This window comes from Oxyura jamaicensis, chromosome 4 (genome assembly GCF_011077185.1).
Source record: "Oxyura jamaicensis isolate SHBP4307 breed ruddy duck chromosome 4, BPBGC_Ojam_1.0, whole genome shotgun sequence".
In the NCBI taxonomy this organism is placed as follows: domain Eukaryota; kingdom Metazoa; phylum Chordata; class Aves; order Anseriformes; family Anatidae; genus Oxyura; species Oxyura jamaicensis.
The window spans coordinates 27,210,379-27,230,578 of NC_048896.1; the positions used below are offsets into that span (position 1 = coordinate 27,210,379).

The following is a 20,200-nucleotide window of genomic DNA, read 5'->3' on the forward strand; positions in this document are numbered from 1 at the left end:
GTGGGGACACACCTAATCCTCCCCTGCGGCCCAGACCTTGTGTGCATCCGCAGGACCGACAGAGCAGCCGAGCACTGGGAGCACTGCTGTCTCAAAGGCTAAGGGAGGTTCCTGGGATCTAGGCAGCTTTGGGGGAAGGTATTTAAAAGGTGTTCTCACGATATTTTACTCATAAGGGCTGATTTTCATTATTTCTTCTAGGCTTAAAATGGACTTTGGTCCCTCTAAAGGCCATTGCCTGTCAATGTACTCCTATGAGAATGTAGTTACTGCAGTCCTGATAAAGTAAAACAACAGCAATGTGCTCTGCTATTCTCTGTGGTTTGTCGAGGGGTTGCCCTGAGCTGTTATCACAATGTGCCAGCATGGTGTCACTTTGAGCTCCTGCAAAATAGGCCACCCTGAGGGTCATCTGAGAGCCCTTTCCTGCTTGAGCTTGTGGCTGTTTGTGTAACATCTCTTCTGGGGCTCCCAGCCTGCCATGTTCAGGCATGCCTCCAGTCTGCTCTGATTTTCCAACCTTTTGCAGCCCTCCCATATCATATGGAAACTGCATCTATAGAGTTCACTGTAGCACGAATGCTTTTTAGGTTCCCCATTCCATAGTATGATTAAATCAACAAGGGAGCGGGAGAAGAAGATAGGAGAGGAGGAGAGGCCTCAGAGCAACCAAGCACTCACGACAATCTAGTTGGAAGCCTGCTCAGGTACTAGATGTTTCCTGAAGAAAGAGGTGTGATCAGCCTGTGGCCTCAGGAGGGACCTTTGCCTGGGAAGTGAGTGATCCAGACAGGGCACTGGTAGAGCATCACGGCTGTAGGAGGGAGGCAGAGACGGGACTGCAGTCCTCCAGGGATGGGACCGAATACCATGCCCCTATTGCCTGTGCCCAACAGTATCTGTCATGTTGTCTCTCAGGCTCTGTTGTTCTCTAAATGGGATCAGGTTGGTCTGCGGGAGGCTGGTGCACAGGGAGGGAAGGATATTCTGTTGGGTCCTCTGGGAGAGTGGGTCTGAGTGACTGCACATCAGGGAGCTGGTGGCTTGGTTACATAAAAAAGATTTAGAAGCTGCACTGGTGAATATGGGTCAGAAGGTGAGGACTGGGGATTTCCCTGGGGCCCAGCAGATCCTGCTCTGACTTGGGAAGTCATCAAGTGATTTTAAATTGGAAGATTCTAATTTTTACTTCAGTAAAGCCATTCAAAAGAGGGGGGAAACCAAAGCAACCCCTTTTTGCTCTTAGCTATGAAAATCAGTAATGGAAAAGGCTTCAGCCAGCCCAAGGGTAGCATCTCAGCGTGAGAGCATCCAGCCATTTCTGTCCAGGGAACATTAAACATATTACGAGTTGGTGGTAGCGGTGAAAATACTTAGTGTTTTGTGGACCGGTTCTACCTTTCTGACTCAGTTTTAAAGAAGGATTTACTTGGCATGAGCCAGAAGGCTCTGCTGGAGCAGTTGGCTATGGAAGACTTAAATTCAGCCAATGGTGGCAGCATCAGACTGGAGCAGGCAGTACCATTGCAACTATGTCTGCCTTTTGTTTTGTTTTTCAAGGAAATAAACTGGGCAATTTAGAACAACATTAAGACTTATTAAAGAGCTTCACTTAGCTGAAGCTACGTCGTGTTGCTGTGGGTAACATAACTTTGAGTCCAGCAACAAAAAGAATCTACTTCTTCCCCTCCTCCCACTTCCAAGTGCCTCTGACAACCCTTACTCAGAGGAAGCACTGTAAGTTGCAGTCATCGTAGCTTCACTGGTACTTATGGATTTTAGCATGAAAATCCTTTATGGAACTAGCAAGATGATTGACTGACCGAATTAGGAAAGTTGCTAGAAATATTTATGGGTTTGATTTTTAGTGGTTCTTTTGGACAGGAACTGGTGTGTAGCCATTATTTCTTGTGTTTTAGTATTGTAAGAAATGCCACAAGCATAGCTCAGGGAAGAGCTCCAGTGAATTTTAAGTTAAAGCCCAGAGGGGTCTACCTGATACTGAACAAAACATTTTTGTGAGAGAAGCTGAATGGCTTTTTGGGTCTTTTATTCCACTTACCAATTAGCATCTTGCTTGGCTTTTGATTTTCCTAGATATCCGTGGAATACAAGAGTTTTTGGACAAAGTATCTCAGCAGGGAATGGATGTAGCATTGCAGAAAGTAGAAAACAACATCAATAAAATGATCACAGGGCTCTTTGCCACTATGCGAATAGAAGAACTGAACCGCTACCGGGACACTCTGAGGCGGGCTATTCTTGTGATGAACCCCTCGACAGCCAAGTCATTCATAACAGAGGTAAGTGTTCAGCAGTGGTAACCTCTTACTCTGTTTATAAAGTCAACAACTGTTTGTCAAAAGATTCAATTTATTTGTATTTATTTTTTAAAAAATATATTTAAATATTCTCTCTTTAAAGATCATCATGTATGGATATCTTTTTACGCCAGTAAATGTGCCTACAAAGGGATATAACTACATCCTGCATGCAGAAAAGCAGTTAGGGAATACATAGAAGAATTAGCCCTCCAGCTTCTTTTTTCAAGCTTATGGGTACTGTACTGCCATTTCCTTGCTCTGCGCCCACTGCTTAAAAAAAAGGAAAAAAAAAAAAAAAAAACAGCTTTACAGCTGACAGTTTTATAGTTTATAGTTTTATAATTTTTTAGTTACATAGCATATGCATCTGTGGGTAAAATCTGTTTACTTGACGGGCACTTCGTCTTTCATAGAAAATAATGTTTTATAGTGATCTGTTATTTACAACTGAGTAGTAGTAAGGTAGTGGAATGCATGAAGGATTGCATCTAACTGAGGAAAGTTAGACGATAAGCTGATGTTCTGCCTACATATTCAAACAAAAATGGCAAGCAGCATGCACAGTTTTCAAAAATCTCGTCATGATTTAGAGGTAAAAGACTTGTGCGGAGCATTTGGCTATGACTTGCATAATTTATCTTTTCAATGTGTGGCGTAGTTCTTTTTACACAACACTGATATTTCTCCAGTTTATTTATTTATTTATTTAATGTGTGTTTACTCTGTTCATAATGAACCTGTGGTTGAAAGTACCTTTTTTTTTTTTTCCTGGTCCACAGAAATATACTTCCTCTCTACAATAATTTCCCCTTGGATACATTCGTAACTTCTATTTTATTATTATTATTTTTAATTACTTTTTAACTTTTGTATTATGTAGGTCTTCAGAAATTCAGGCTCAAAAACTGTGTGTATGCAGTCTCAACTAAAAGACTTCTAGGAATATTACTTAGAAAAGTAATTTTTTTTTTTGGCTAGGCATTCTGCTGTCCTCATTACACACTCAAGCTTGCTAATTTTGAATGATGAGGGTTTGCTGCACTATCCAAATGTTTGCAGTGTCTTATAAGATGTAAACAGTTTGTGTGAATGTTGCAGATTGTTCCGCACTGTTCTTATCACCCAAGTCACATATGTCTTATTTTTCAACAAGTGGCATTGTTAGATATTTCACACTTCAACCTGAAAGCAGAAGGATTCAGGGCTCTAACTACAATAACTCAGTGAGACAAAACTCCTATGTTTTTCATAAAGAAAAGCAGTCTTTTAAAGAAAACACATTTGCTTTAGCATCATTTCTTTTTACCAAAAAAATCATAGTAAGAAAGTCATTGTCATCTTATGAGGTTGCAGGCATTGAGCTTTTAAAATATTAAAAAATAAATAAAGACTGCATAACTAAAACAATGTTCAAATCCTGTTTATGTATTGCCAAGAATGTAAGCAATTTCTTTTCGCATTCTCACTTTGGCATTGGCCACTCTAACATAAAATAAGACTGTCATTTCTCCTTTCCTGGTATGACTGTCGGGAAAGGTCATTGTCTTTTGTGAGTAAGGTTCAAACAGAGAGTCTCGTATCAGATGCTACGTTAGAGGTTTTGCCAGCATTTATCTGGGGTATGATGTGTGGCTGGTAAAACTGGCAGTGAAAGGCCTCTCAGCAGGAGGAGTTACACAAATGGAAGGGCATTACTGCATGTACTTTGTTTCTGTTGGTGTGGGGGATCAAACTGCACTTCACAACAGTTGCATTCCCAAATCAGTGCCTGTGCAAGAAGAAGTTTGCTGGGATAGCTTTGCCAATGGATAGTCAAAATCTGTTAATTTGCAGTTGAAGCAGAAGCTGAACCTTATGGGCAAGGAAGTGATGAAGCGTATGGATTACCAATGGGTTGAGACTTAATTCCTACACAATCCAAGTGTGGACATGCTTATTCCAGAGCATGCCTTGTGCCTGATCAGTCTAACCTCATAATTCAGCTTAACACAGTGGAGTTAGAACATAAAACATGGAGTTAATAAGTAACAACTGCATATGCAGACAAGCCTTCTTTTTTATTTATATATATATATTTTAAATTTGTTTAAAAATGTTTTATGGCTTTTCTGCCCAGGAGATGCATTTAAGTTGCCTAGTAAGATGTCAGCCTCTCTCCCTAGGCATCACATACTCTCTGCTTCTCAGTCCCTTCTTCTTGGACCGACTGATTTGGCTGAACCCCCTCATTGTTTAGCTGAGAAGAGGGTTCATTGACTCTGCAACAGCTGTAGTAAGCGTGGGCTTGATTACTATGCAAGTAACAACTTTTCCAGGGTAAATAGACAGAAGCTTGTGTAAATAGGCAGTCTGCAAATCAGAGATTCCTTGTGGTAGAATTTATCTTTGCTCTGACTCATTGAAATAGTTATTTTTAAATAAGAGCATGCTGGGTTTGAGCTTTCTATTTTGTTTTGTTGGTATTTTGTTTGTTTGATTTAAGAAGCATTGCCTTTTGTGTTGGGTCTTAGCTGATCTCTTCTTTCTCTCCCGCTTTTATATCTCTGGAGCTTGCAGAGATGAGATCTCTGCTTGTATACACAAGAAAATGGAGACTAGGATGTAAACGCACTGTTCTGACTATGGAGATTAAAAAGAAAGAAAGAAACAGTTGCATATAAATTTGCCCTCTGTGGGGCATGAAAATGCAGGGACGCTTGGGAAGCGGAGAGGGTTCTCTCTCTCTCCTTTTGGGCTGTAGGATTAATATAATGAGAGAGGGAGAGACCAGCCAAATTCTCCAATGTCCTTCACTGCTCTGAGCCCGGAGGATGGAGAGAAATTCTGCTCAAACAGTGATATTTGTGGCGCTACAGAGTGGGGATGCATGGAGCTAGCAGTGATAGGGACTACTCCCCAGAAGAGTTTATGGAAGAATCTGGAAAAATCCAATGCCAGGGATCTAGCAGTGACTTGTTCGGTTTTCAGTTGGGTAAGGTATTTATGTACCACAAATAATCATCTAGGTCCTGTACATGAAGCAAAATACTGCCGTCCAAACTTCTCTGATTGCTGAAGAGCACCTTACGACCAACCCTTTCAGGCAAAAATTGTTATGCTACAGTAGTGCTGGTGACTGATGTGAACAGTATTTATTTTTTTGCATGTGTTCTTCTGAACTGTGATGAACTTCCAGGATGTGAAAAGCTATATGGGGGAAGAGGAATAGGATGTCCCTGCAAGCTCAGTGAAAGGGCAAAAATCCAGGGTCAAGTGTTAGAAGGAAAGATAAAAAATCACCTGACGCTTTATCAAAAGAGCAGGGACTCTGGGACAAGAAAAAGTCTGTCCCCATGCCAGCCTTGGTGGGAAGGCGTTTCAAAACAACCGTGCAAAACCTTTAGGAAAGGGGAGAGGGAAACCACCCTCATGTTGAGCCTGCTTTGCAAAGTGAGGGCCATGTGTGAGAAGGGCAGTGACCTCTTTCAGAAACAGGTGAGAACACTTCCAAACTACTTGTCATGCAAGTGAAGTAGTATGCAAGTGAAAGAGAAAAACGAATCTTTATAGAGCAAATATAATTTTAAAATGAGTGGTTACCGAACCTCCACTGTGTTATTCTTTTCTAATGGTTACTGTGAATAGAATGAGTAGTAACATTTATTCTGTGAAATTACATGGTTCCTTGTGGCAACTCTCCTGCTTTTTATCATGTCATCTGTTGGAAATACTAGGAACTTTGAAACTTCAGTGTTTCAAAAAATAAAGCCTTTTTGATGTAGTGACACGGTTTTGCCAGATTTCAACTTCAGATGTGATCATGGAACAAGTCAGATTTTTTAGATCAAGATGGGGATTTGCTTTAGTGTTACATAGCTCTCTAAGCAGGCTTACTTCTTTAAGCAACTCATTTACTGTGAATTAGGAGAGTCTATCCAACTTCTTATCCTCGAGGTTTACTCAGCCTTTGTGTGTTCAAGGTCTATGGACCTCTCTTTTTTTAAAATAATTTTCTGTGATGCTGTTCTCATCGAGTTTTACATGTTACTTCAGCGTTTGGTTGTGTTTTGTTCTTTTTATTAATAAAGAAAAATAGAGAAAAATGTGATATATAGTTAAGAGATGAATTCAGCTGAAAACAGAAGACAAGGATCAGAGTGGTGGATCTGGATGCTACTTCCACTGAAATCTGTTGCCAAAGTTTGGTGGTTTTCCCGGGAGGGGGGGAAATGGTAATGGTGTTTGTTCAGTCATGAATGGATTACATACATCCAAGAATATGGAAGACTCCAGGTAAATATCAAGTGCATATAACCAGCTCTGAAGAAGGCATTATCTTCTAGGTCATTCTTGAATTGCATGTGCTAGGTGGTACCCTGCCTCTGTTTGTGGCACAGCTGAACTTGTAGATCAGCTGTTAGCTACTGTTTGCCATGGATGCCTCTTTAAAATCTTTAAAATTTGAGACCCTAATCTGCTGACAGAAGTTCAGTTTTGCTAGAAGAGATGATCTTCAGAGGCTAAAACCAAATCTCACACTGTCAGTGACTATTTTTTCTGCTATATTTTTCTTGTAAGTAAGCTGAATGCTCTATTCTTTACAGTTTTCTTTCTCAACAATTTCTTTTTTCAAAGTGTGTTTGAGTTTGTTAGACCAGCGCTCTCCTCAAGAGCACTTGCTTTTTTGGGAGTCCATTCTCTATGTCACAGCTTGTGGTGAAAGAAAAAAAATCCATTCAGCATGCCCCACTGTAATTTGCTGTTACTGACAATCTAATTAAATATGTTCCTCTTTGTTTTTGTTTTGTTCTTTCTGGAGTATTAAACACAGAATATTTAGCTGCAAAGTGAGCTAGAGGCTTAAAGGATTTTTTTAGTTCTCAGGGTCTTCCAAATCCCTTTACTGTTCAGCATGCTGAACATGTCAAAATTTTCATCCTTTAAATGTAGCAGAAGACTCTTTTGTGACTTTTTTTTTTTTTTTTTTTTTACCTGCAAGAAGGGAAGCAGGGGTCCTTGAGGTTTCCAGATTTTCAGCTTTCAGTTAAAATCTGAGAAAATCTTGGATTTACTGTTTAGTCCAATTTCCCGACTTTTTATGCTCTTCCAGCCTTTACTATAGGCCATTCAGCTGATGAATGATCAGATGTGATTTTTCTGTCATTTTCTAATTCTTGATGAACGCAGTGATGCTGATAGAGCTTTTCTATGCACCTGCTTGCCATAGGCACAAGTTTAAAGATGAGACATTTTAATCACAGGCAAATGAGAGAGGAAAAAGTTTCAGCGCTGAAATAAGTTATCTTCAAAGGGATTTGTATCACATGCGTCGTCACCATGACCGTAACCTGAAGCAATCCATTCTGTTTCTGTATTTTCAGTAAAGCATCAGGAGGAGAGTGAAATTAAGGTTCACATTGTAGCGATGGGATACTTGAGGGCAGCATGCTGTACCTAATATGGTTTATTTTACTATCTAAATTGAAGAGAAAACATTTGTGTTGTTTCTATTCCAACACAGAGAGTCTAGATCTGCCTTAAAGAATAACATGGAGCAGGCAGCCACCTGCACGTCCTTTGCACTGATATGGATTTTAGAAGTAGGGTTTTACCTTGCTGTTCCTGAAAAGTAAGGCAGCGCATCAGTAGGGTAGAGCTCAGCTGGTACGTTTGGGTTGGCTGCATGTCGGTCCTGTTCCTTAAGTAGAATTGATAATCAGAGCAGCTAGGGAGAACCAGAACACGGGCATGCTTATCTTGCAACCAGCTATGCCTCCCATATTTATGTGATGTGAAAAGTGAGACAAAAGCCTGCCTGATGTTATAAGTCTAATGGTACCAATATACCATAGTAGTCTATGCTTTATAAGCTTTTCTGTGTTCCCGATGGTACAAGGAGAGCCTCAGTGAAGGGTCTGTCAAAAGCCAAATGAACTGGAACATTTGTTTACTTTACAATGCATCACAGCACGGCTGAGGTTGAAAGGGACCTCTGGGGGTCACCTTGTCCAACAACCCTGCTTATTTCAGCATTTATCTTCTTTCTGGATTTTCTTCCGTTTTTTACTGTTTATTGTGACATGATGTGTGGTGGTGTTTAATGACACAATATTTATTATAGATTATTGACATGAGGCTGGTTTTTGTCCTATACCAGAGGATAGCAAAGCTGCAAGGTCTAAATCAGATCTACCTCTCTGCCAACAGCAAAACCTGTAGTTTATTATTTGGTTTCTGAAAGCAGAATTTATTTCATTAATAAAAACAAACAAAAACCACATATATTCATTGTATAGATGTATGCTTAACAATGTGCATGACAGTAATTGTTCTGCGTCTTGTTATTGATACAAATATTTACACTATCAGCATTTTAGTAGTTACACATTAAAATGCCTCATCCCTCAGTGTAGTAAAACAAGAAAAACAAATTCCCCGCTGGATGTAAACTTTGACCTGTACTCTCAATTTGAACCTTTCTACTTGAAATTTTAGAAGCAACTGATGATCTTCATCTCTTCATCTATCCCTAATTCTGATTCTCTCCCAAACTGTAAGTTTCAATCCAGATTCACGAGTCTGAGTACATTACAATTCATGAGTCTAGTTTCATTACAATTTCATAAGTAATTTATTGCAAATGTTGAGAAAACCTATAGTTGAACTGCTAGTGATTTCATCTCACAAAAAAAAAAAGAAGAAAAGCTTTTGCATTTAAATACTGAGTAGAAGATGTAAGATGTACTTTATGAGCAACCTATTTGCTGTTGTGCAGACAACTGTTTGGTTATGCGTTCCTATAAATTTCTTTCTGTTAATGTACATGGCATTTAATGACTTGCTCATTGGCACTCTCTTCTTAGGGACCTTGCTTGTTGCTGGGTGTGCTGTTCTCTTGACTAAAATAAATAATTGAGAGGCTGAGCTCCCTTGATTTTTAAAGATCTAATAACTAATAACTTTTTTTTCTTCCTGTTTGGGTTGGCTGTTATTTCTCCTGCTTTCTTAAATTGCTATCACAGTTGATTATATTCTGCTTTTATTATACCAGAGATTTTAATTGGATCTGATAGTCTTGGTTACTGCTTATCCTTCCTCCTTGCTTTTATAGCTTCACTATAAACACCTCTGTTGTGTTCCTCATGAGACAAATGTCTTGCCATGAAGAGCAAATTGCTTCAACCAGCCAAACAGAATTATTAAAAATAAAAAAATAAAAAAAGGGAAAGCTATAAAACACATTAATGAAACAATGTAACAAGGCTATTATATGCACATTGATAGAGACAGTCAGTATATTAAAGGATGGTATTTTCCATGGAGCTGAGTGTGGCTGTCTGATTCATGTAGGTGTTATAAAGAGCCCACTCTGAACATCTGCAAAATGAATATGTAGTTGACGGCCACAGGTTGAGTGCCTTTTTGAAGTAAAATGACAGCTAGAGAGGATTAACGTAAAGGGGGTGATAAGATTTGACAAAACTATTTCTAATCCAATTTTTCCTCCAAAGCCATGTTTCCTGACTGGCAGAGCTGCCCTACCTCCTTCCTTTTCACCGGTTAATGGAGGCACAGCCAATGCATTAGCCTGCCTAGGCTGCCTTGAAATGTAACTAATTTCCAAGTTATGTGAAAATTCAGCGTTGAATGTTTCTAACCCCGAAGCACAATTGACTCATAATCAATTAATATCGAAATTATTTTGTCCATCGGTTAGACTGAATTGAGGAGAACTAAAAGTCATTAGTTCTTCTATTTTTAAAGTTTTCCATGTGATAATGATGAAATTATACCATTATTTTGTTCTAAAGAAAAAAAAAATCACTGCTATTTTAGTGTTAGCTTGTAATTTACTTATGATATTTAGCTGAGCAGGATCTCCCACATTTTCACCATTTTTTTGTTGTTGTAGTTTTCATCTGGTTGTAGTATTTTTTGCCACGTGTACATCAGCAATTTTGCATCGATTTAAATAATTTAAATTTTGCTTAACCGAACTGGATAATTATCTGCAAATGGATTAGCAGTACACTAATAAAAAAAAAAAAAAAACAACTTAGCTACATCACTAGAAACAACTGCTGTAAGAATGGGAACCTCAAGATTGAGCATGTTTTTGTGGATACTTCATAATCAGCAGTGGTATTTTTAAAAACTGTTAAGATAATTTATGCTAGTTTGGAAGTACTTAGCAGACAGTAGCTGACTTTGTGGTCTCCACAGAGCTTAAGATGTGGACTGTGGCTATCAAGAGCTGATTTCTCTATTAGGCAACACTAATTTTTCAGCTTCCAACATCATATTTCCCTAGTTGGGACTTGTATTATTTAGCTCATTTATAAATGATTTCAAAAGATCTGTTTTTGTCCAGGATGCTCTCATGTCAAATGGAAAATAAATTAATGGTTGTGATTCATCTTAAAATTTCCATAAATGAAAATAACAGCTGCTTCTGCTGATTGTAAGAGTAGATGCAAAAAGTATGACTTCAATTTTGTAAAAACATGCTATCTGCTGGTTTCCTTTGCCATCCACCCATCTTTAAATAAGAGCCCTATGGAGAGCTCACTCATTTCCTCTCTACTTACAAGTGACTAGGCAGCCACTGCTGAAGCTGTTGATAAACATATATTCTGCAGAGAAAAAACATAGACTGCTCAATGGAAAAAACAATACTACTCTAAGTATTGATTACGAAAAAGCTAATTACACAAGTACTAAAGTTTGTTTGTGACAGGTTACCCAGCTTTGGATGTTGGTACCCTTTTCTTAGACCAGAGTATCTGGTGTAAGTTGCCAGAAAATTTGTCCTGATAAATACAAGAAAACAGGGTAACATGAAACAGTAGATGGTGCATCCCACGGTGTTACTTCTTCAGGATCCTCTATAATAGGACTTTCCACAAAGCTGCTCAGGGCCCGTCTTTGGGATTTAGACTGCACCGTTTTGCTGCTGGCACGTTCAGTGGCGACCCACCAGTTAGCTCTCACAGTTGCTGCGATACATGGTAACTGTTGAACCTGGATATTGAAGAGTGGTCAGTTTCCTCAAACAGTGTGAAGAAAAGAGATACCATACTCGAGACTCTGTTAGAGTTTCTTGAAAGGTATTCTTGAGAATCACGTGAAATTTGCTAGGGAACGGAACCAGTATTTATCTTAAAATGGATACATATCCATCCATACATGAGAAAGTTTATATAATTGAGAGCAAATAAGGCATGGGAAGCAGTAGGAGTTCAGGCTGTCAGCAAAATTTAATTTAAGCATCAGTGACTGGACATGAAAACACAGGGAGAAGGAAAAAGAGGAAATGGAAATCTGCATTGTGATGCTATTAACCTGCTGTGTTAAATGAGGAAGGAGGTCTGTTTTGTCTGGTCTTTCGTGCTCCATCTGGCTTCCGAGCTGGCATTGCTGAAGAGTTGGACAGCCACAAATTCAGAAGAGATTAAATGAAGTAACTGATTTTTTGTCAGCTTTCTTTACGAGTTGGTAAATGAAGTAGTCTTAAAGAACAGTTCGCATACAGCGTTCACTTAGTTATAGAGGCACAAGGGCGGGAGCTCCTTTTAACTCCTCCTAAGGCAGTTGGAGAGTGCTTTGAACAAGAAGTTTGGGGGAATGTAGGGGAGGGAGAATGTAATGGAGAATGGGAAGTGGTAATTCAAACTTTCTCAAATTTCAGTCAAACCACTGCTGGAAGCAGCTTCCCACAAGCTCTGATTTAAGCAGAGACTTTCAAAAATAATGTACTTGGCATTTTGGGGTACTCTGAAGAGTGAAAGTTTTTCACGTGTGACACCCTTAAAACAGAGTCCACATTTGAATCGCCTGGAAATGTATGAACAAAGAAAGATAATGTGTCCTGAGAGCCCTTGCAGCTTTCAAAGGTAGATATGTATTTCTTAAATAGACACTTCAATGTAGAAATTTTCTTCTCTCCAAGGAGAGGGGCTGCTGGGTCTACAAAATTCCTGGTTCACGGACAACTCTTCAGCTGAGGCTCATAACATCTCCAGCATTTGCAGCTGACAGCATGGTACAGATGTATTTTGTGGATGCCTTAGGGTACTTTGGGTTACACCTTCTCCAGGTACTTCAACATTCTGTCAAGGGCAGAATGTCACCTGTCTCTTCAGCTGATCGTATTGATGTTGAGCTCTTTCTTTAAATCTGAGCAGTACAGTGGTTCCTAGTCCACTTCAAAGCGTGATTTAATGTTTCAGTCTGGCCATAAACCATTCTGTGGTTTATAAAATATCTGAATCATCTCTGCATTCTTGATGAAGATCTGTTTCTCTGATTGCTCTTAGATGGTTTGGTCTCATATGAGGTTTGATGGCAGTCTGGAGGGTAGGTAGTGCATGCTCAGCTGTTTCTCATTGTGGTTATCTGTCAGACTAAACTGGGCAACTTTCAAGAAGCAGTGTGTGATAGCCATCAGCCAGGTTTGAACTGTGCAATTTATAGCTGAGCACGTTGGCTAGTGTTGGAAAAGCCAAGTAGCAGGTCCAACCCCTACTCTGCAAATCAGCACGCAGAAAAGCTTGCAAAACACACTTACCGGCTGGGCACTTAAAATGTGTAAATTGCAACACGCTTCATGTCTCCTGTGAACTTGAATTCTGTGGGGCATCCTCATGATAGCAAGTTAAATGCGGATCTGATTTGTGCTTCTTCGATTTTTATTTTTGGCAACGGTTTGCCTTCATTTTAGGGAGTGCAAATTAATAATTATAAAATGGAATCATGTATTATTTATAATCTGTTTTACATATATTCCTCTAACATGCATAAGCCAAAAAGTGTGCTTGTAGTGCAGAAATCATACCAGCAGTACATTGCTGTTGGAATCAGTATTTAGGGATTCAAGTTTGTGGTTTCAGTTCTGTAAATGAGTTAAATGTTGGAAACACTTCATTGATTTTAACAGCTCAGATCCTGACGGAAGCCAGCTAGGATTTTTTTTTTTTTTTCCATTAAAAAAAAGAAGTTTTTTCTGGTCTGTGCTTCCAAGATAGTTGGGCAGACTACCTGAGAGTTTGGGCCCTGAAAAGTCTTTCACAGAACTTAAAAACTTTTGGGTTTCATTCCAAGCTGGAATAAAACCAGTCTTTTAAATATTTACACCCTCTGCAGAGTTGCGTGACCTTTTTTTCATGCTTCTCTCCTTCACACTTGCTTTTAATTTTACTTCCAAGCCAAGTGCTTTACATTTCAGTTTGGCTTATTATGGTCACGGGTCTTTCATTACTGAGAGAACATTACTGTCTTTAATATTAAAGCATTTGTGTTAGGGAGTTATTGCCAAGTGCTGAGTTTGGGGTGAAAGTACTTCTTCCTTGTCCATTTCATCAATCTTCATTTTCATCTTGTTCAGATAGGGGTTGCCAGCCTGCCATTACTGAGCATCCTAATTAGGCTTGCAACGGTGAACCCAAACGGTGAACACTGTCAAACCAGTGTTCAAAGAGGATGCAGAAAGCTAAGTGCTGTCATCAGATTAGTTGACAGACTTACGCAGGCTAAGGTGCAGCTGGATCCACCACATACACATCGAATAAGAGCGGAGGCAGAGTAGAATGAGAGGGCCCATAATGTATGGCCACTTTCCTGATGCCGCTGTCTGATCATGCATTCACATTCATCATATGCAAAGAGAAACCCCTCAGACTGCATTCCCCAACTTTGCCATTTCCCAAAGAGTTGAACCATGAGACCCTTGGTCATATTGAAGACTGCTGAAAGATCTTAAAATTCAGATCATCATCTGACTTCTGCCCATTATCAGAAGGAAATGATCAACTGAAGGAAGAAACATGAAAATGCCTATTCAGGTCCGAGATCTAAAGCTAGGAGGAAGGAAAATGTAATTGGCTTTCTTATTTTTCCACAACTTGCATATAGTATGTGTATGTAAATGTACGAATAGTACAGAATTGCAGTGGAAGAACAGGGAAAGGAATATAATGTTAGTTTTGATAACTTATGGATGCTCTTATTTGTGTTAAACTTTTTGTACTCTGAACATCTGAAAGAGGTAAGTGAAGATTTATTTTCAGGAAGCAGTATTAAGAATATATGAAGTTAACTGAATGTTTATTTGAATCTAACATTAAAGTTTAAATTCTATATTGTCATTTCTGTTCACTATACTTGTGCTATCCAGCAGCCTAATCTGAGGTTTTGTAGCATATTGTCTGTCTCTCTGTCAGTGTAGTGAGGTTCCCTGAGGTATAATTGTTAGCGTTTGCTCAAGGAAATTTTTATGTTTGTGCAATACCAAAAAGATGTATACATTCAAGGTATTTGATACTTCTAATGTATGCTACAATAAAAAAAGAAGGGGGTTGGAGGGGATAAGAGATATGTCTCAACTGCATACTTCCCCTTGGCAGAAGGAGAATAGAAGCACAGAATCCCCCCCTGGGAGAAGTTGGTGGAGCTGCTTTCAGTTCTGACAAATACTTTATTCTATGGATTTTGAAATAAATTCCAAAGGATTAGATTTCAGTGTGCATATACGTATATATAATAAAAGTCCAAATGACAAATTTAAGCCTGTTTCAAATGTACATCCCTTTACAGAACCAGAAAGTAATATTGTGTGATGTGAAAAGCTACTTTTCAGATTGTGGCACTTGGTTCTGCAAAGATTTGAGAAAGTCAATGAAGGGCACAGAAAATTAATGATTGTTGAAGATCAGTTTGTGTATTCATTCAAAATAATTGCATTTCCGTAGCTTGCTTCCATTCTGGACATTTAATATAGTTGATACTTCAGTATGATTTATATCCTTTCCATTGAGAGCATTTTATTATTTTGACTGCTCCTGTTTCACATTTAGTTGTTCTTTTAAAGGTAAAGTCTTCCTATAGTGAGTTTCTCTTTTCCCACAATGTATTAACGAAGTCCTCTAATTTTTATCCTGGTATATCTTCCTTTGTCCAAGTTTTTTGAGTGCCTGATGCGTCAAATGCTACTTAAAATCAGGTGTGTCGCTTCATTTTGCCCTTGTTGGCTTTCTACCAGTTGCATGGAAACATACACAGAATATGTCTGTCATCTCATTCCTTTTGTATATCAATTTTAAGGAAGATTTTTCTCCTTTTAGGAAAATAGAGTTTGTCCATCCTTATCTGTAATTGTAAAATAATTTGCAACCAATCTGAATCTGAAGTGATTACTGCTTGATACAATCTTGCTTTGGATAGTTTCCTTTCTGCACCTTGCTGCCCTCTCTCCCATTGCTTCTGGTACCTGTATGGACCACAGCCAAAGCATTACCTTTGTGGACCCCACTGCATTTGTCAGACGTGAAAATTGATATGCTACTCCCGTTTATTTCGTATCTGATAAAATTTTCCATAACTTGTCCTTTCTGATCAGATGGCCTCCTGCTTTTTCATGGGGTGACTGAGTCAGATCCTCCTTTGTGTTGTCATCTGCTGACACTAAGTCCCATTTGTGTTTTCTGTTGTTAGTCCTTTTGTTGTTATTTTGTTTTCCTCCCTTCCAGGAGTTAATGCCCTGCTGACTTGAAATACCCTTCCTCCTCAGTATCACAGTCTACTGGAGTGGGCTGGTTTGTGAAGGAGGAAGGGAGGTTCTTCAGGTTGGATGTTAGGAGAAGGTTCTTCACTGAGAGTAACCTTGGACACTGGAACAGGCTCCCCATGGAAGTGGTCACAGCCCTGAGGCTGATGGATATCAAGAAGCATTTGCAGAGCACTCTCAGACATGCGGTCTGATTTTTGTGTGATCCTGTGTGGAGACAAGAGTTGGACTCGATGATCCTTGTGGGTCCCTTCCAATTCAGGATATTCTGTGATTCTATTCTGTGATTCTGTGGTGTCCCTGCAAACTTCATCAATATTCTCCTTTGTCTTTTGGGATATATCCCGTTCAGTCAATCTGACTTCCAAAGTTCTTGGAATTTGAAAATGATCAGCTTTTGAGTTTTGGAATTTGAAGTTGATGAGCCTTCCGTGTGCTTGCCCAAGGCAACCACACTTACTGCACTCAGAACAATTACAGTTGAACTTTTAGCTTCTGGTTGTTTGAAGATGTTTTTGTTTGCTTTGTTTGACCCCTCAATTAATTTTGATACTTGCTTTCCTTGCTACTTTACTTTTCCTCAAGAGTCAGGATGGAGAACCCCATAATCTCCTCACAGCTCATAGTTCAATTTTCATTGCGGCCTGCTTCTCCTTTACCGCGGTGACTTGAGTTTGCTCTGTGGTTTATGTCCTGCAGCTCTACTTTCTCAAGGATTTCATTTCTCAAGGATTACCCTATGGGTTTTACTATTTTGATTTCATACTAAACGATACACAAAAATAGCAAGTTTTCACTGAGGGTAAAAACTTCATAACTTTTCCCAGAAAATGCAGCATTTGATGGTGAAAATTTATTCTGAAGCAGAAGGCAGTACATGAATTCAGGAGAAATTTAACACAAATAGAGTATTAGGAGTTTTTCACAAAAGCATATTTCACACCAAAAGCATATTTCACACCGAAGCATATTTCACACCAAAGCATATCTGTGCAAATAATTTTATCTTTTCAACAATTAATGTATTTCTAACAAAAAATCTTTCTTGGTTCCTTTTGTATGACTTTTAACTGATTTTCCTGGTGGTGCCTATTTTTTCAAGGAGCTCATATCTTATGATAGCTGTAAGGTGGATTTGTTTGACACAACCCACTGTTGTTAATACCTTTTGTTCAGCTTGTAGAATTTGATTCTTTTGTCACATGTCTGTACATTCAGCAGAAGGGTGTTTCATTTTCTCTGCATTATTGGCATGTATTATGTTTTTCCATACCGACAATTCCCTATGAAGTTCTCTGTTTATGAACAGTAACAAAAGGTATAAATATATATTTGCATCATCCCTTCAGTACATAATTATTTTAAAATATGAAGAATCACATTAGGAAGGAAAAAGAAGTTCTGTTCTGACTGAGATTTTTGAAGGTAATAGTTTTGTGTTTTGTTTTTTTTTTTTAGTAAATAAATTCATCAGCATTAGGTCCTTGTCTCTTTCATGACAGTAATTCATTAAAATCAGTGACCTTTCTACTAGATTACCAAAGTGAATTTTAGCAATATAATAGCCCTTAATAGCCCAAGCTCTCCTACAGTATGGATGGCTTTCACAGTATGGATGCTGGTGATTTGCAATTGAGCATAATTATTTCCTGCCGTCTTCTCTTTGTACATAATATCTGGACAATTACGTTTGAGAACATAAATTCAGGATCTGCTCCATGCTTATGACTCAGATTTACTCTCTCTGGATCTACATCCAACTTAAATGTGTTCCCTGTCCTTCAGACATGTGTTCAATATCTAATCACCTAAATAAATGTTCTAATCTGTATTTGTTTACTGTAGTCATTCTGGCCAAACCCCTACATTCTCATACAGCCCATATTCCTCAGTTTTGCCCTCTTTCAGGATCTTTGCATTTCTGCAATGTTTTGAATATAGCTAATTCTATCTGGAAAGTAACGTCAAGGTACAGACTTTCCCAATAAAAGGCGCACCGCTATAACTTATTCCTTGCAATTGCAAATTCTTTCTCTGGTCTTGTTAAATACAATCTCACCCAGCTAGAAGCTATTCAAAATACCGGTGAAAGGTTATTTTTCTAGCTTATTGCTCTAATCATCTACCTATTGTTGGATATGCCTTCTTAGTGTTACAAAACACAAAGCTTTTACTTTTTTTCTTAGGGCCTTTCTTGAAGTATTTATTTTAAAGGGTGTTCAGATGTCAGCTCTTGTTTTCTTTGCCCATCTATTATTGTTCACTGCTTTCTTTCTCAGTAGTCTTACTTCTGACATGACTATCCCTTGCATGTGGAAAGAGCACGCTACTAATTCACACTAAACCAGTTTTTTATCCTGCTTCAAGCCTTCATCAGAACTTTTTTTCACCTTGCCTTTGATTAACTTGACAATGCATAGGCAGCTGTTATGCTGAGACAACTGCCTACTGTGGTGAGTAATATTCGCTTGCTTCTTTGTACTCCTCATCCACCTGTCTACCCATCTCTTTCTCTGTCTACCTACACATCTATTTTGTTTTTACACTTCAGATAGTAACTTTTAGAAGGCAGGTAGTCTTTCACCAGTATGCATGTGCCCAGATGGATTTTGACCAGTAGGATTTCCTCTTGCAATGTGCAATGCTGTTAAGAATATACCTATGTTGAGGTCCCACACAAGCCTAATTTGCTGGCTGCTTTGGTCCCACCCTTCTCTCTGTTCCTAATTGCATGTTGCAGTTCCTTTGTGCCAGCTCTACCACACATTTGACTGTTTGCTGAGTTGTTCCAAAATGCTAACCCAGCAGGTAATTATCCACTTTTCATGTAAGATGGCTGTGATGTTACTTTGTACTAACAATCTTCAAGTACATGAAATGCCTTTTTTTTTTTTTTTTTACTGCATGTGTATCACCAATTAGAACTTGGATGTGAAGTGTGTTTCTTGATGTTGTCATAAAAGCCATGAAAGGATAAGAATATTTAATGTAGCTCTAGTGTGAATCAGTTTATACAAGGAGTTATTAAATTGTCTAGAACTTGCAAACTAAATTATTACTGAAAATCCTGGAGAAAAAAAAAAAAAAATCAAAAGCTATCTCAGGTAACACAAAGTATGACAAAAACCTTTATAGTTAAATGTGAAAGGTAATTCCGGTAAAATTAGCACATTATATTGTCTTACCATTATGAGGGAAGAAAGATTTCAGTTCCAGTGGTTAATGCACTCAAATACGTTGTAACATAAAGAATGATGTTTGAAAGAACTGAGTAATACTGGGTGCATAAGTAGGTGTAGTTGTAATGACTGCATCAAGCAACTTACACCTTTTCTAATTTAATACAATTTTATTTGTTCACACGTGTCTCTCCAGTACCTGAGATGATCATCCCAGAGTCTACTCTATCACCTGTGGTTCCTCTGGGAGGGATTTTAGCTATAGAAGACATTACATATTAATATTTAATATTTAATATTGGTAGACTAGTTCTGCTGAGTGCATACCTGAATTAGATACTATAAAAATGTAAGGGGATTAAAACAAAAACAAGACAAACAACAACAAAACTCTCTCTCTCTCACACACACACACACACAACAAACCTCTTCTATAAGGCTTAGTTCAATACTTCAATCTAAATTATGGTTTGCCTCATTTGTACGCATCAGCACAAAGTATCTGGATATAAACTGTTACTCAGTGTGTAAATCCTAATTTAATTTCTTCGGTTGTTTTACTGCTGTAGTCACTGAAGTGCTAAATTATTGTCTAGATCTTTCTGCTATCCATTGTGGTTACTGAAACTAAAAAATACATTTGTTCGTATGAAATCCTAGGTGCTCTTCATAAACCAATCTATCATAAAGGATTTCTTAAATCCTTGATAAAAGTAACAACATTTAATTTTCTGCACTTTGAACGCATCGGTTGCTTGTGGTTTTCTCTTTATCGTTAGTCTGCTGTAGATAGCTGCATATATTATGATTTATCTAGTGCAACATTACTCCCATTGTTGGCCTTCTGCATACAAGCATTCTCTGAAAAGAGAAATTAGCCTTTTGTGTTCTCATTTGTAGCATTTTCCAAAAATGAATGTGTTCTTCAACATTTGTATATTCCTGCAAGGAGTCAACAATGTATCTCTGGCTCTAAGGTTGCAGTTCCTCCCCTCTTGTGTCTCAGATGAATTAGCTTTGACATTTCCAGTTTTGGCGATCATGGAACCACAAATCTTTCTTTTAAAGATCAAATTATCCATAGCAATTAGTTCCTCATAGAATGTCAAAAGCACTGTTTTTTTTTTTTTTTTTTTTTTTTTTTTTTTTTTTTTTTT

At 38.4% G+C, this 20,200-nt stretch overlaps 1 protein-coding gene across 2 annotated transcripts in view; it reads left to right on the forward strand.

Moving 5' to 3' along the window:
* GRID2 (glutamate ionotropic receptor delta type subunit 2) overlaps nucleotides 1–20,200 on the forward strand; it is a 783,779-nt gene that overhangs the window by 493,093 nt on the left and 270,486 nt on the right. For both annotated transcript variants that reach the window (XM_035325267.1, XM_035325268.1), the window contains one exon: nucleotides 2,098–2,303. In XM_035325267.1, coding sequence (XP_035181158.1) covers nucleotides 2,098–2,303 — 206 coding nt within the window. The remainder of the gene's footprint in view (nucleotides 1–2,097; nucleotides 2,304–20,200) is intronic.